Source organism: Bactrocera dorsalis, chromosome 6, assembly GCF_023373825.1.
Source record: "Bactrocera dorsalis isolate Fly_Bdor chromosome 6, ASM2337382v1, whole genome shotgun sequence".
In the NCBI taxonomy this organism is placed as follows: domain Eukaryota; kingdom Metazoa; phylum Arthropoda; class Insecta; order Diptera; family Tephritidae; genus Bactrocera; species Bactrocera dorsalis.
In genome coordinates, this window is record NC_064308.1 from 12195284 (window position 1) to 12213776 (window position 18493).

General features: G+C 38.1%; 1 protein-coding gene across 16 annotated transcripts in view; it reads right to left on the minus strand.

Annotated features, from left to right (window-relative positions):
• The window catches only part of LOC105224621 (ceramide glucosyltransferase), a 147024-nt gene that overhangs the window by 54960 nt on the left and 73571 nt on the right, over positions 1-18493 (minus strand). For 5 of the 16 annotated variants that reach the window (XM_049459723.1, XM_049459730.1, XM_049459720.1 and 2 more), the window contains exon 2: positions 8905-9426. The exons of 4 other annotated variants lie outside the window; for them this stretch is intronic. In XM_049459723.1, the coding sequence (XP_049315680.1) occupies positions 8905-9002 (98 nt within the window). In that variant the 5' untranslated portion in view covers positions 9003-9426. The remainder of the gene's footprint in view (positions 1-8904; positions 9427-18493) is intronic. 7 more of the 16 variants (XM_049459729.1, XM_049459726.1, XM_049459727.1 and 4 more) reach the window with 4 other exon arrangements.

The following is an 18493-nucleotide window of genomic DNA, read 5'->3' on the forward strand; positions in this document are numbered from 1 at the left end:
GACTTTAATCTCTCACACAGTACGCTCGACAGAACCTTATATGCGATGTTGAGGAGGCTTATCCCACGGTAGTTGGCGCAGATTGTGGGGTCTCCTTTTTTATGGATTGGGCAGAGCACACTTAGATTCCAATCGTTGGGCATGCTTTCGTCCGACCATATTTTACAAAGAAGTTGATGCATGCTCCTTATCAGTTCTTCGCCGCCGTGTTTGAATAGCTCGGCCGGCAATCCATCGGCCCCTGCCGCTTTGTTGTTTTTCAGACGGGCAATTGCTATTCGAACTTCTTCATGATCGGGCAATGGAACGTCTGCTCCATCGTCATCGATTGGGGTATCGGGTTCGCCTTCTCCTGGTGTTGTGCGTTCACTGCCATTCAGCAGGCTGGAGAAGTGTTCCCTCCATAATTTAAGTATGCTCTGGGCATCGGTGGCTAGATCACCTTGGGGGGTTCTACAGGAGTATGCTCCGGTCTTGAAACCTTCTGTAAGCCGCCGCATTTTTTCGTAGAATTTTCGAGCATTACCCCTGTCGGCCAGCTTGTCAAGCTGCTCGTACTCACGCATTTCGGCCTCTTTCTTCTTCTGTCTGAAAATGCGTCTCGCTTCCCTCTTCAACTCTCGGTATCTATCCCATCCCGCACGTGTTGTGGTCGATCGTAACGTTGCGAGGTAGGCAGCCTGTTTTCTCTCCGCTGCGACACGGCACTCTTCGTCGTACCAGCTGTTCTTTTGCACTTTCCGAAAACCAATGGTTTCGGTTGCAGCTGTACGTAAGGAGTTTGAAATGCCGTCCCACAGTTCCCTTATACCGAGTTGTTGACGAGTGCTCTCAGAGAGCAGGAGTGCAAGCCGAGTAGAGAATCGTTCGGCTGTCTGTTGTGATTGCAGCTTCTCGACGTCGAACCTTCCTTGTGTTTGTTGGCGTGCGTTTTTTGCTGCACAGAGGCGGGTGCGAATCTTAGCTGCAACAAGATAGTACCTTTACAGCAAGATTTGGCAACTCAATTAGTATTTTTGGGATAATATTATCATGTCCTTGCGACTTTTTGTGTTAGGTTCTTTTATGATTCTAATAATTTCAGAAGGTGAAGTCTTAAAAGATTCCGTTGACTCGTTAACTGTGTTGGGCAAGCTGGATAACTCAAAGTTGTTCTGTGCGCAATTTGGTTGAAATACCTTTTCTAGGTGATTTGCAAAACAATTAGCCTTTTCCTCGTCACTTCGCGCTCAATTTCCACCCAAGCCTCGTATAGGCATGTTGCAGTCAATTGGTGGCTTCATGGACTTTTGGGTTTTCCTTTGGGCACAGCTTCTTTATATATGTACATTTCAATGTCGAATTTACGTATAGCAGGTAGGATGGATTCATGTGTAGAAGTTCACGCAAGTGAAGAAAGTTCTCTGATCGCGATTCAGTGGCCAGAAACGATTATTTTACATATGACTCAAGCAGCTCACGACTTCCGGTCTTTGACCAAGTATCCTCTGGGTAGCCTAAGGCGAGACACAACAAGCCTCGGATGAGTGACCATGGCAAACGAAATAGTGGCCATATAAATGAGCGCAAGTTTGGTGTGGGATTCGTGGTGGGAAAGAGACTCCGTCGCCGAGTACTATCATTCACTCCTGTGAATGAACGTCTCGCCACAGTCCGCATTAAAGCGAAGTTTTTCAACATATCGCTGATTTGCGCCCACGCCCCCACGTAAGAAAAGGACGATGACCAAAGATGCCTTCTATAAGCGCTTGGAGCGCACTTATTAGAGCTGCCCCCGCCACGATGTCAAAATGGTGCTTGGCGACTTTAACGTCAGGGTGGGCAGAGAAGGTATCTTTGGCACTACGGTCGGTAAATTCAGCCTCCACGAGGAAACATCCCCAAATGGGTTGAGGCTGATCGACTTCGCCGGGGCCCGAAATATGGTTATCTGTGGTACTAGATTCCAGAACAAGAAAATACATCAAGCGACCTGGCTGTCTCCGGATCGAAAAGCCACCAACCAGATCGATCATGTTGTGATAGACGGAAGACACGTCTCCAGTGTTCTAGACGTGCGTACGCTCCGAGGTCCTCACATCGACTCGGACCACTATCTTGTTGCAGCCAAGATTCGCACCCGCCTCCGTGCAGCAAAAAACGCACGTCAACAAACACAAGAAAGGTTCGACATCGAGAAGCTGCAATCACAACAGACAGTCGAACGATTTTCTACTCGGCTTGCACTCCTGCTCTCTGAGAACACTCGTCAACAACTCGGTATAAGGGAACTGTGGGACGGCATTTCAAACTCCTTACGTACAGCTGCAACCGAAACCATTGGTTTTCGGAAAGTGCAAAAGAACAGCTGGTACGGCGAGGAGTGTCGTGTCGCAGCGGAGAGAAAACAGACTGCCTACCCCGCAGCGTTACGGTCGACCACAACACGTGCGGGATGGGATAGATACCGAGAATTGAAGAGGGAAGCGAGACGCATTTGCAGAAAGAAAAAGATAGAGGCCGCAATTTGTGAGTATAATAGCTTGATAAGCTGGCCGACAGGGGTAATGCTCGAAAATTCTACGAAAGAATGCGGCGGCTTACAGAAGGTTTCAAGACCTGAGCATACTCTTATAGAACCCCCAAAGGTGATCTAGTCACCGATGCCCAGAGCATACTTAAATAATGGAGAGAACACTTCTCCAGCCTACTGGATGAATGTTCGACGCCAGGAGAAGGCGAACCCGATTCCCCAATCGAAGACGATGGAGCAGACGTTCCATTGCCCGACCATGAAGAAGTTCGAATAGCAATTACCCGCCTGAAGAACAACAAAGCGGTGGGAGCCGATGGATTGCTATTCAAACACGGCGGCGAAGAACTGATAAGGAGCATGCATCAGCTTCTGTAAAATATGCTCGGACGAAAGCATGTCCAACGATTGAAATATAAGTGTGCTCTGCCAAATCCACAAAAAGGGAGACCCCACAATCTGCGCCAACTATCGTGGGATAAGCCTCCTCAAGATCGCGTATAAGATTCTATCAAGCGTATTGTGTGAAAAATTAAAGCCCACCGTCAACAAACTGATTGGACCTTATCAGTGTGGCTTTAGACCTGGCAAATCAACAACCGACTAGATGTTTGCCATGCGCCAAATCTTGGAAAAGCCCCGTGAAAGGAGAATCGACACACACCACCTCTTCGTCGATTTCAAAGCTGCGTTCGACAGCACGAAAAGGAGCTGCCTTTATGATATTGATATCATCGGCCTCAACACCCGCGCCGTTAGTTCTGCTTTCTCCAGACTGGACAAGGAAGCAACGCAAATGGGTCTGGCAGTGAACGAGGGTAAGACGAAATATCTCTTGTCATCAAACAAACAGTCGTCGCACTCGCGACTTGGCACTCATGTCACTGTTGTAATAACTTTGAAGTTGTAGATAATGTCGTCTATTTAGGAACCAGTATTAACACCACCAACAATGTCAGCCCAGAAATCCAACGCAGGATAACTCTTGCCAACAGGTGCTACTTCGGACTGAGTAGGCAATTGAGAAGCAAAGTCCTCTCTCGACGAACAAAAACCAAACTCTATAAGTCGCTCATAATTCCCGTCCTGCTATATGGTGCAGAGGCTTGGACGATGACAACAACTGCTGAGTCGACGTTGCAAGTTTTCGAGAGAAAAGTTCTGCGAAAGATTGATGTTCTTTGCACGTTGGCCACGGCGAATATCGCATTCGATGGAACGATGAGCTGTACGAGATATACGACGACATTGACATAGTTCAGCGAATTAAAAGACAGCGACTACACTGGCTAGGTCATGTTGTCCGGATGGACGAAAACATTCCAGCTCTGAAAGTATTCGACGCAGTACCCGCCGGGGGAAGCAGAGGAAGAGGAAGAACTCCGTTGGAAGGACAAAGTGGAGAAGGACCTGGCTTCGCTTGAGATATGCAATTGGCGCCCCGTAGCGAAAGGAAGAAACGACTGGCGTGCTGTTGTTAACTCGGCTATAATCGCGTAAGCGGTGTCTACGCCAGTAAAGAAGGGGAAGAAGATTTCAATTGAAGCTGAGTGGAAGATGAGCCATTTACAGTACGCCGACCAGACTTCGGACGCAACAAACTTCCGACAGGCACTGACCGCCATTCACAGTGGAACCATCAACACCTTCACCGACTCCCTTCCCGTGAATGGCGTTGTTGGAGTCAAACCACCACCTATTGCAGACGAAGAGCTCCAGTTGCCGCGAGAAACGCGAGCGCAACTCCGTTCTGGATACTGTAGCAGGTTAAACTCCTACTTATCCAGAATCGACCCCGACATACCTAACGTATGTCCTGCATGCAACGAGTCCCCGCATGACAGTGGCCACCTCTTTGCATGCCCCACAAACCCTACCCATCTACCACCTTCCTCCTTTTGGTCCGACCCCGTCGAAACAGTACGTTTCTTGGGCCTACCGTCAGATGACCTCGACGACAACACAAACAACCCTTACCCTTACCATCCTAACGGGGATTAGCTAACCGTTAACAACAACAACATGAGCGATTTATCTGCCATTTTCGTCTAGCACGCCTTTTTTCATTTACAAGCTTTTTTAGTCCACTATTAGTGTTTGGTTAGTTATTATATCATTGAGTTCACTTATGCTTTCTTCAATATTTGTTCTTGTATTTATTTTGTATTCAATATTAATGCTGCTCCTTACGTATTTTTTATATTTTAACCAATTCGCTTTATAAGATGTTAGATCCATTTTTGGATCAACGAATATGGGTTTCTCACATATCTTTATTAATACAGGAGAGTGATGAGAAGATAGGTCAGTATATGTATCAACTGTTATGTGCGATTTATTTATATTTTTGGATTTAGCTAAATCAATTAAATCCGGCCAATACACTGTCGATCAACTGAATAGGTTCATATAAATTCGCTTGCATTTTCATGATCGTACGCATGATTTTTTTAAAAACGTTTTAACTTTATATATGTGTCAATCAGTGTGCGCTAGTAAAGAACCGTTTGCTAAGTACCGTTACTTTGCATATTCTGTTTTGCTATTTATATCGCTAATTTCTGAGCAATTTTTTTGTTCAACTGAATAGGTTCAGCTGAAAGATTTTTAGTTTGCGATTAAACTTGGCGGTGTAGCGACACATTTTTAATACAAACTTTTTATTTCATATATTTTCTTTGAATTAAATAAAAAATGGGACGCGGAGAACGATTATCCGAGAATGAAAGAGGCCAAATCGAAGCCTATCGTGAAAAAGGGCTTAGCCATCGCAAAATCGCTCAAAAAATTGGTCGAAGCCAAAATGTTGTGAGTAACTTTTTGAGAAACAAAGCAAAATATGGCAAAAACATGAAAGGCGGAGTCAAACACGCCACCTCTGCGGCAGTCAGGAGGCATATTGTGGAGATGCGTCCAATTCGCTTTCTATACAACAATGCTGTTCCACCATGTGCCTTTCCATCTGGGTGGTTTTTAACATATATTCTAAATCCCGGTATAAAGAAATTGTTGTTGTTCGTAAGATGAGTTTCAGACAAAAGAATAACATCAATATTATTATCGTCCAGAAACCAAATATGTGCCAGTTTTTGTCGGTTAACACCGTTAACATTCCATATACAAATGTTCAATATGATCATTTTTTACTAAAAAAGTTTGCAAATTTTGGTTATGTGCTCTGATAATCTCTTGAATCATATTTTGTATTGCAGACATAAATTGTCATGTGAGGATGGAGTCATGTGTAGAAGTTCACGCAAGTGAGGAAAGTTTTCTGATTGTCATTGTCTTGGGAGTGGTCAAAAATGATTATTTTATATATGGCTCAAGCAGCTCTTGGAGCGCACCTATGAGTGCTGCCCCTGCCACGATGTCAAAATTGTGATTGGCGACTTTAACGCCAGGGTAGGCAAGGAAGATATATTTGGCAAAATAGTCGGTAAATTCAGCCTCCACGAGGAAACTTCCCAAAATGGGTTGAGGCTGATCGACTTCCCCGGGCCCCGAAATATGATTATCTGTGGTACTAGATTTCAGCATAGAAAAATTCATCAAGCTTCCTGTCTCCGGATCGAAAAACTACCAACCAGATCGATAACGTTGTGATAGACGGAAGACACGTTTCCAGTGTTCTAGACGTGCGTATGCTCCGATATCCTAACATCGACTCGAACCACTATCTTGTTCCAGCCAATATTCGCACGCTCCTTACGTACAGCTGCAAACAAAAACATTGGTTTTCGAAAAAAGCAAAAGAACAGCAGGTACGTTTGACTGCAGATTATGAACCTATCCTCAAGCGTTAAAAGAGGAATAAGTCGGCTGGCAAAGTTATGGCATCAGTCTGTTGGAATGCACGTGGTATTCATCGACATATTACTGAGCTAGTTATAATCCATTGCACTGGGTATTTGGTTGCAGTACTTTTCTACTATTCCAAATATTTAGCAATTGTATTAATTTTTTCAGTTTGAAATTGTACGCATGTACTTCAGAGTTTCGGTTTAAATATTCCTCGCTAGAGAGCTCCGATAAAAAGCGTCCGATTTCTGCTAAATTCAAAGAGCTATAGGCAGAACCGCGCTATTTATAGGCACGCTCCCGCCGCCCCGGTCAGACGGTACCGCCGCAAACGTTACGTCCCGCACTTTTTAAAACTGTAATATCTTCGATTATAATAATTTAAAATATATGCTGTAAAGGGCCATATTCATCTATATTAAATCAACAATGTATTTAAGGTATTTAATTGGATAACGATTAATACTGTAGTGGTTAAAATCATTTTAATAATTCTAATAGGGTTCAGTCTGCGTTTGCAATGTAAGTGGAAGAAATGTAATTAGTTACGACATCACATTAGAAGCCTCAAAAATAGCAGTATTTTTCCACTAATTAATGGATGTTTTTATACATAAAGGGTGATTTTTTAAGAGCTTGATAACTTTTTTTTAAAAAAAAAACGCATAAAATTTGCAAAATCTCATCGGTTCTTTATTTGAAACGTTAGATTGGTTCATGACATTTACTTTTTGAAGATAATTTCATTTAAATGTTGACCGCGGCTGCGTCTTAGGTGGTCCATTCGGAAAGTCCAATTTTGGGCAACTTTTTCGAGCATTTCGGCCGGAATAGCCCGAATTTCTTCGGAAATGTTGTCTTCCAAAGCTGGAATAGTTGCTGGCTTATTTCTGTAGACTTTAGACTTGACGTAGCCCCACAAAAAATAGTCTAAAGGCGTTAAATCGCATGACCTTGGTGGCCAACTTACGGGTCCATTTCTTGAGATGAATTGTTGTCCGAAGTTTTCCCTCAAAATGGCCATAGAATCGCGAGCTGTGTGGCATGTAGCGCCATCTTGTTGAAACCACATGTCAACCAAGTTCAGTTCTTCCATTTTTGGCAACAAAAAGTTTGTTAGCATCGAATGATAGCGATCGCCATTCACCGTAACGTTGCGTCCAACAGCATCTTTGAAAAAATACGGTCCAATGATTCCACCAGCGTACAAACCACACCAAACAGTGCATTTTTCGGGATGCATGGGCAGTTCTTGAACGGCTTCTGGTTGCTCTTCACCCCAAATGCGGCAATTTTGCTTATTTACGTAGCCATTCAACCAGAAATGAGCCTCATCGCTGAACAAAATTTGTCGATAAAACACATTTCGAACCGAACACTGATTTTGGTAATAAAATTCAATGATTTGCAAGCGTTGCTCGTTAGTAAGTCTATTCATGATGAAATGTCAAAGCATACTGAGCATCTTTCTCTTTGACACCATGTCTGAAATCCCACGTGATCTGTCAAATACTAATGCATGAAAATCCTAACCTCAAAAAAATCACCCGTTATAAACCTTCCACTTCAACCACTGTATCTATTAAAAAACCGGATCAAAACCCGATGAGTAGTTTCAAAGACTTAAACATAAATAGGGATATAGGGACAGAGAAAACGACGTTGTTTTATACTATGTAGTGATAAATGAGGGAAAATAGTTTTTGAGGTATTAATAGATATAAAAGTGATAAATATAAGTGTTAAACTCATTATAACTAAAAACACATCACATACTTTAAGTTGTTATATTTTTGACCTTAAGTGCAAATATCTTAAAAACTATAAGTTTCAGACGTCCATATTCTTTATCTGGTGAAGTAAATATTTCGTTTCTTACTCAATGAACAGTAGGGTGATTCAAAAAAAAAAAAAAATTTTTATTCATAATGATTTTTTTTTAATTGAGTTATAAAATTCATAAAAAATACAAAATTTTCCCAAAAATAATCAAACTTTAACGGTTAATATCTTTTAAACAGTTGGGTTTACGAAAAAATCATAGGAGAATTCAATTTCCTAAAAAAATCTAAAGAACAAGATATTTTTTCAAGTAGTCGGAAGAGAGATATAAATTTTTCTATCTGATAATAAAACAAAATAGAAAACTGTTAGAAGGAGGACCTTCCCGTTACAATTAAGAACTCATGCTTGGAGAGGCTTTCTGAAGTGTCTAGGAACCTAGTTTTCGGAGTACCAAACAAAAAAAAAATATTTTTTTTTGAATCACCCTAATGAACAGACATAAAAGTCTATTCATACCGTCATTATGGTCATTTGGATATATTTAAACACAATTAGTATTACGTGTTACAAACATCGGTTAAGACGGAATGAATTGACATTTGTGTCTGTATAAAAATATGTTGCAGTATGATACTTAAAAATCAAAAATAACAAAATAAGTAAGATTTGCAAGGCACTTGCAATAAAAATTCATTAATGAATCAAAAAAGAATAAAAAAAAATTATTTAATCTTTAATACGCTTTGCTAAAAGCTTGATATACATAAAGAACTAACTACATTCAAAAATAGTAAAACAATGCTTACCCATAGCAAATGGCCAAAAGGTGAACGCACCAAGTTCCGCACCAGAATACAAAGAGAGAAATTGCGAAACCATATAGCGAATTTGGTAAATGTTTCATTGTGTTTTCTCAACCTAACACACACGAGTCGTTTGCGATTGTTTTTAGATTTATGGTAAGTAATTTAATTTTTTCAGCTCGAACTAATTTTTTTATATGTCTTTCATCATAACTGTTTATACAATCTTTCATATTTTTTTAAATTATTCGTGTATAATATATTTTGATTTAAATCCTTCATGAACACATTGCGCTACCGCCTTTTTAAAATATCTTGTATTTATTTACAATAGCACAGAATTAGTCCCTGTACACGCACGGTCACACACATTTAAAATCAATTTTATAGTTTTACAATTATTTTATCTCTATCGAGTAGTTCATTATAGGTTACATTAAGTGTTGATTTGACCAGCAAAGCTTCGTTTTTCAATTACTACGTGACTTTATTTAAAATGGATGTTTTATAAAAAATCCAGTTCTGCTAAAAAAATACACATATCACAATTTTCTTTTGAATTAAATTATAGGCACAACAGAAGATATAGACGTAATTTGTGTTTGGCTGGACTTAAAATTATTCGCCCTTGCGAATAATTGTTTCTTTTTTAAAACTGAAAAGCATATAAGTATTAATGGTCCATCTTTTTTAGTTAGAATAATGCTCTTCAGTTCCTCTTATTTGCCCACTTCGTTGCTGATACTATGCATATGTGCAGGCAAAAAACGAGTTTCACTAATTATTTGTATAAATTGTGCGCAAAAAGCGACAGCATAACATGATACTGTTGCAACTGTTGCCAGCAATTGACGCAGAACATGATACTTTGACAAATTTACAATAATTCTGTCGTGATTGCCATCTCGAATGCACTCACATTTAAAAAAGTAATGAAGGGCTAAGTTCGGGTATTACCGAACATTTCATACTCTTACAACGTGCAAGTTTTCACCCGATTTTATTATAATTCATTATGAGCACAAAAAGGCGCAGTTAAGAATTTGTAAATAACCGCTAATAAAATAAATAAAAGTAAAAATTTTTTTTTACTATAATAATAAGTCCTCAAAACATTCAAACGAAAATTACTACCTCAAGCACCACTGCTTACACAAAATTATATATTAACAGTAAGCCGAATTACATGTATCAGCTTATATGTAATACTAGGCAAAATATTCGCCTATGGGGCCCAGGATGTTTAAATGAGTTAAGCATCCACCCACTCTACCCGGAAAAACTGGAACACGCTAGTAAAGCACTGCTCAATATACCGTATCTGATGACACCATACTAATACATTACCACTCAACACAACTCACCACACTTCTACATCATTCAACCCACTCAACAAAAAGGATGGACAAAAGAGAAAGCGGACACAATACATTCCCTATAATTCGATCATCAGCATTCGCTTTCATACGTACATCTCGCTACTCTACCACGAATATACTCAACTACGATCCGTGTCAACTTGATCGCCAGCACCGACAAATCATTCCCGGAATATGAGTGTCGCCTTACCCTTCGGTATTCTTTTTTAATTAAATTGTGAAATATAAATTTATTACTTAAATGAAATTGTAAAAAAAAAACAAATGTACAAAGCGGATATTTTTGTTTTAATTAACGCAGTGGTGGATGCTACTGAGTACAAAATTATACACGCATTTTTCTCAAAACACACTTTTTGAACTGGCGGACATGATTCCGGTCGAACTACTCAACCGATTTGCTTATTTTTTTTTTAAATGTTCACAAAACGCCTTGCTATTTACTGACACATGTTATGAAAAAAATTTATGTAAAAAAATGGGGAAAAATTAAAATTATTATACTAATATTATAAATGTGAATGTAAGTTTGTTTGTTACGCTTTCACGCAAAAACTACTTAACCGATCATCATGAAAGTTTGTACATATACTCCTGAAGGTATTAGAAGTAAAATAGGTTACTTTATATTAAAAACAAAATTTAAAAAGATAAAAAAATACATCTATACTAATATTATAAAGCTGAAGAGTTTGTTTGTTTGAACGCGCTAATCTCCGAAACTACTGGTTCTTTTTGTGTTGGATAGTCCATTTATCGAGGAAGGCTATAGGCTATATAGCGACCAATAGGAGCGAAGAAACAGTGGTAAATGTGTAAAAAACGGGGGAAATTATTTATCTTTGAGGGCTTCCGTTCCTTGCGCTGCGAAAGCGATCTTGAACCGAGTACACAAAAGTTATGTATGAAAGAATTATTTCTCTTTTAATGATCTAAAAAAAATCCGTGAGTACCGTTTTTGTGATAACTAATTTGGTAGAAATTATTTGTTAGAGTTGTATTAACATAATAATATTAATTTTTCTATATTTATTGTTATTTTCTTCTGTCGTTACATGCAGTATAAAACTATTCAAATTCTTGAGGTAATCCGTAATTTTTGTGGTTAGCAGTCATTTTATTATTTTAGATCTTACTCGCTGATGTTAATTCTTACTCTGCTTTTCTTAGAAAATGCCTCGGAAGCGGAAATCTGGTATATCCAAAATGACATGGTAGTTTTATTGACTGGTGATTTCCGTCAAACCCTCCCAGTGATTCAGAGGCGGACACCAGCAGATGAAATTCAAGCGTGAATTAAATCATCACGCTTATGGTCGACAGTTGAAAGTGCATCTTCATAATGACGTGGATTCAGGACTTTACGCAGAAATGTTGTTGAAAATTGGTGATGGTTGTTTAGATGTTGACGTTGAAGGCTACATATTACTGTCAAGAGAATTTTGTAATTTAGTGGAAAGTGATGTGGATTTCATTGCTAATGTTTTTCCGGAATTGCGACAAAATTTGTGTAGTGATCAGAGGTTGTGTGCAAGTGCAATATTAGCACCAAGAAATGAAATTGTTAATAGGATCAACACTGATATTTTAAACGCGGTTCAATGGATACAATTATAGATACGGAACTAAGTACTTGATATCCTGTGGAGTTTTTAAATTCACTTGAACTATCGGGTGTACCGTCACATAAACTTCAATTGAAACTAAATGTACCAGTAATGCTTATGCGAAATCTAGATGCTCCTCTGCTATGTAATGGAACAAAGCTTCGGATAACAAAGTTGGGACAGAACATACTTGGTGCTACTATTTTAACAGGTGTCGGTAAGGGAAATAGTGTTATAATACCTCGGATACCAATTGTTCCCACTGACTTTCCATTCAAATTTAAAAGGGTTCAGTTTTTCGTCAAGCTTAGCTTTGCTGTCACTATAAAGAAGGCACAAGGACAAGCATTACAAGTAGCAGGAGTGCATTTAGAAAACCCATGCTTCTCTCATGGTCAACTTTATGTAGCCTGTTCACGTATATCTAATGCCCAGAATTTACACATATTTGCACCCGACGGGAAAACTTATAACATGGTCTACAAAAATATACTAGATTAACACTCTGTATTTTATTTTTTTAAATTGTTAGAATTCAGAATTATTTATTTTTGTTACGGTGAAATATATTTTAACATTTTTTGTTGCATTTCAATGCGCATATTTTAAGGTGTTGAAACTTCATTGTCTGTAGTAATTTTTAAAAATTGTTGATCTCAGCCAAGCAATAAAATTTAGTTATCATTTTGACTCATTTCTATTATTATACCCTTACCCTTTATCTATCATACTTATTTAATGGCTCCACTGCCGGCGAAGCCGCGGGTAAAGAGCTAGTACAGTATAAAACTATTAAAATTTTTGAGGTAATCCATCATTTTTGTGGTTAGCTGTCACTTTATTATTTTAGACATAGTTTCAGCTGTTTGTAATTTTTCTATATTTATTGTTATTTTCTTCTGTCGTTACATGCAGTATAAAACTATTCAAATTTTTAAGATAATCAGTAATTTTTGTGGTTAGCAGTCACTCTATTATTTTAAATCTTACTCGCTGATGTTAATTCTTACTCTGCTTTTCTTAGAAAACGCTTCGGAAGCGGAATTCTGGTATATCCAAATCATTCTCCCACCGTCCCACTATATTACCGGCGGTGACGACAATATCTAATTCAACAATCATGAATACTGTAATACCGTCCCACTGTATTACCGGCGGTGACGATAATATCTAATTCAATTGAATATACATAGTTTCAACTGTTTGTAATCATACTAATATTATAAGTGTGAATGTAAGTTTGTTTGTTACGCTTTCACGCAAAAACTACTTAACCGATCATCTTGAAACTTTGTACATATAATCCTGAAGGTATTAGAAGTAAAATAGGTTACTTAATATTAAAAAAAAAAATTAAAAAGATAAAAAAATACATACAGTATAAAACTATTAAAATTTTTGAGGTAATCCATAATTTTTGTGGTTGGCTGTCACTTTATTATTTTAGACATAGTTTCAACTGTTTGTAATTTTTCTACATTTATTGTTATTTTCTTCTGTCGTTACATGCAGTATAAAACTATTCAAATTTTTAAGATAATCAGAAATTTTTGTGGTTAGCAGTCTCTTTGTTATTTTAGATCTTACTCGCTGATGTTAATTCTTACTCAGCTTTTCTTAGAAAATGCCTCGGAAGCGGAAATCTGGTATATCCAAAATTTCATCGCGGGCCCGTGCCGCAAAAGTTGCACGAAATCAAGAAACTTCGGCTTACGCAGAGCTGAGAAGACAACTACAAGCAGAGCGACAAAGAGTTTTGAGAGCAGCTGAAACGCCTCTTCAGGCACGAGTTCATTTAGAGCAGTATTTCCCAAAGTGGGCGATAACGCCCCCTTGTGGGCGTTGCAGGTGTCAAGGGGGGCGGTAAGAGACCCAGAAAGAAAATGGGGCGTTGTGTAGAGGCAACTGTATTTGTAATTTTATTTAGCTAGAAGGGCTCTTAGACAACGACTACATGAGCTATCGACTCTTAACAACAACTTGTGGACATCAACTAATATGTATTAAAAGATTGCTCAAACTCGGTTCTATATTTCTCTCCGCGTAGTTCATATATATGTCATATTTTATTGAATATAGAAAAAATGAAAATCATGTCAATCGGTCGATCCGTTTCATAACGGGGCATTTCTACAGGATAGAATTTATAGAATACTAACTGTCAAACGTATTGCTATTGCCATTGCCAAATCTGTATGTGGGCATTTGCTATCATAATATAATCATAAAGATTCTTTTTTTACAAATGTATTTCTAGGAAAAATAAGAATTCATATTTTTTGACTACTATATAATAATTGTGCTTAAGCACTCCTATATAAACAATGTAATATTTATTTTATATGCATTTGTGGTTTTGCGCGCAATAGATGAGCATTACTTACGCCTCCTTTACATTACTCGCGAAGTTAAACGTATTTCTCAAAGCAAAACAATGTCGGAAGTAAAAAAGAACAGACGACAATACTGTGCCGAATATATTAAATTCGGATTCATTGAAAATCCCACAAACCCATCCTCGCCTTTGTGTCTTCTATGTCTAAAAACATTTTCGAATGAAGCAATGAAGCCTTCAAGACTGCAAGATCATTTGAATAAATGCATCAGGATAAGAGAGAAAAGAATGAAGCATATTTTCAAGACCTAGAGAAGCATAATACTCAGCCAAGTGTAGCAAAACTATTTTCGGCGGCTGCTAAGCAAGATGACGACGAACTTCGACCTTCGTACAATATCTCTTTGTTAATTGCTGAAAAAGGCAAACCACACAACATCAGAGAAGAGTTAATATTACCAGCAATAAATGAAGTAATAACTACCGTGCTTCATAAACCGGCCGCAAATATTATCCGAAAAATTCCTTTGAGTAATAATTCTGTGCAAAGACGAATTGATGAAATGGCTGAAAACATTGAAGAATCATTGTGCGATCACCTGAGGACAAGCCAATTCTCAATTCAGCTCGATGAGTTCACTTTACCAACTAATGAAGCATTGTTGTTGTCTTACGTGAGGTTTATTAAAGATGAGAAAATATGTAAAGAACTATTATTTGCTAGAAATTTAGAGACCGATACAAAAGGCGAAACCATATTCAATATACGAGTATTGGAAAAGTTTTGCGATGAGAAAGAGATTCCTTTGAAAAATATTATTTCAATTGCTACGGATGGCGCTCCGGCTATGATAGGGTACCATAAAGGCTTAATAGCGCACTTAAAAAATAAAATTCCAGATGTCCTTGGTGTACATTGCGTTATTCATAGACAACATTTAGTTGCTAGAAACTTAAGTGGAAAACTATTTCAATCACTGCAATATGTCATCAAAGCAATCAATAAAATCCGCAACAGCGCTTTGAATGATAGATTATTTCATCAGCTTTGTGTTACTAATGACGAGGATTTCAATCGTTTGTTTTTTCATACTGAAGTTCATTGGCTATGAAGAGGCAATTGTCCGACGCAATTCTACAACCTGTTTGACTCTGTTATAGAGTTCTTGGAAACTAAAGATACAGAATTTCAAGACAAGCTCATAACATCAAAGAATTATATAGCTTACATGACAGACCTGTATAAATCATGTCGTTGAATCTCCAACTGCAAGGCGATAAACTAAATTTAATTAAAACAAAAAACGTCGTTGCTGCTTTCGCAGCCAAACTGCTTCTACACAAAAATAATCTGGGCAGACGTGAGTTTCACAATTTTCCGAATTTATCAGTATCATGCAGTACCGACGAATTGTTTGCCTACTGCCAACATTTTGAAAACCTCCACATTGACTTTACCGAACGATACCAGGACATTTTGAACTTGGAAATACCAGACTGGGTGTTGTATCCGTTTTCAAATGTCAAGACAGCAATGTCACCTCAGCTGGAAGAAGAACTTATAGAATTGACAACAAACGAGGAAATAAAAATCAAGTTCAAAAATGGTTACCAAGAATTTTGGCTACAAAAACCGATCTCGCAATTATACCCTGGATTGTGGTCAATCGTTCAACGATTCCTGATAGCATTCCGATCGTCATATTTGTGTGAACGTGGATTTAGTGCTGTGACAACACTGCTTACTAAAAATAGAAATCGTTTGCTTGTTACCGAACGTGGCGACTTGCGACTGTTCTTGAGTAAATTGGAACCTGATATTAACAAACTTATTAAACAGCATCAGATTCATCCTTCACATTAGTTTTTATATATGAATCGATTATTTTAGTTTTATTTTTAATAAAAGATTCTTTGTTTTAATACTATGAAGTTGTGTTTCAATAATCATTCTAATTGGCAGGTGGAGCCCGTAAGAGTTAACTTGAGACCTAAGCGCCGTTGTATGTTACCTACTGCGCTCAGGTTTCAAGTTGCTGGTTATAGTAAAAGTTTCATTTAGAACTCTCCGTTAATATACATATGAGTATATATGTAGGTCACAATAATTAATTTGAAGTTATATTGGTTTTTAAATAGGTGAAAAAAGGGGGGCGCTAAAAAAATATTTACTCTCAAAGTGGGCGGTAGACAAAATAAGTTTGGGAACCACTGATTTAGAGAGACAAGCTGCACTGCAGACAACTAGAAGAGCAATAGAATCACAAGAACAATCGCAGGTGAGAAGAATTCATAATGCAGACATGCAGACCACGCGCCGCCGAAATTTCATGTGTAATGATTAGACTGTGTTTAATAGTACTGGGTTTCAATATGATCCTACAATTGAATATCATAATCATCCATTGATTGTTATTGGCTCAATGGATAAAAAATGTCAGTACTGCGATGCTTTTAAATGGAAAGATGAAACTGCTGGAATGTGCTGTTCCGGTGGTAAAGTTTCACTTCCATTACTTGGTGAACCAAAAGAGCCTTTGAAAACTTTATTATTAAATGTTACAGATGGGTCAAAGCAATTTCTAAGCAAAATAAGAAAGTATAACTCTTGCTTTCAAATGACATCCTTTGGAGTTCATAAAGTGATAAGAATGTCCGGCTTTTCACCAACTTTTACTGTACAAGGACAGATATATCATCAAATTAGATCACTATTTCAAGAAGATGATGATCAGCATAAATTTCTACAGGTATACTTTATAGGTGATGAAGAAAATGAAGTAAATCGTCGTTGCCAATATATTGAAGGAGTAGAAAGAGAAACGGCATTGAAAATTCAACGAATATTGCACAGTCACAAAGTCTTGGTAAAAATCTTTAAAAGTACGATAGACAACTGGCCTTCAGACAACTACTAAGTTATCATTCATGCTGATCGGAAGGCGTTATAATGCGCCGATGGTCAATAAAGTTGCTGTTTTGGTTACTGGTGACCCGAGCTCTCCACGAGACGTACTACTACGGGCACATAAGAATACGGTAAAGCGTGTAGCCGATACTCATAGATTCTATGATGCTTCGCAGTACCCATTAATTTTCAGTAAAGAATAATCTGGATATCATTTTAATATTCCAGTCAATAATCCAATAACGGGACAACCAATTCAAAATAAAAAAGTTTCCTGCATGGACTTTTATGCGTATTAGATGATGCTTCGAGAGCATGACTTCAAACTTCTTCTGCGTACAAGTCAACTTTTTCATCAATTCTTGGTAGATATGTATATTAAAGTAGAGAGCGAACGTCTTCGTTACATTTCACTAAACCAGGAAGAATAACGAGCTGAAAATTACATACATTTACAAGATGCGATTAGCGCAGACAATAATATCAGACCCAACGCCATTGGCAAAATGGTTATTTTGCCGTCCACTTTTGTGAACAATCCCCGTTATCTCCATGAGTACACGCAAGACGCATTTTCTTATGTACGAACTTACGGAAGGCCTGATCTCTTCGTAACTTTTACCTGTAATCTTTCGTGACAGGATATAACTCAAGAGTTTATGTATGGGCAAAAAGCCACTGATCGACATGACATAGTTGCCCGCGTGTTTCGATTAAAGGTTAATGAACGGTTAATGAACGTCGTAACAAAAGGAAAAATATTTGGAGACGTCCAGTATTGAATGGCAAAAACGAGGTCTACCACATGTGCACATATTAATTTGGCTAAAGCAGAAGCTACTTCCTAATCAAATTGACAACATAATTTGCGCTGAAATTCCAGATCCAGAAGAAGATAAAAATCTGTATGACACGGTTATTAAAAATATGATACACGGTCCCTGTGGAGCTCGCAATCCAGCATCACCTTGCATGCAAAATGGAAAGTGTACAAGAAAGTATCCTAGAGAAATGATTAAAGAAACAGTTCACAGTGATAAGGGTTACCCGTTATACAGACGTAGGGCGCCTGCTGATGGTGGTAAACAAGTTAACATTCGTACTCGCAGTGGGGAAATAAAGAACTTTGATAATAGCTGGGTAGTGCCCTATTCCCCGATTTTCTGTAAATTATTCAACGCCCACATTAATGTTGAAGCTTGCATTTCTGTGTGTGCAATTAAATATATTTGTAAGTATATCAATAAAGGAAGCTATCAGGCGATCTTTAATCTGCGTAATGAAAGTGCTGTACAGGCAATCAATGAAATACAAACTTATCAAGCAGGAAGATATGTTAGTAGCAATGAAGCAGCATGGCGGC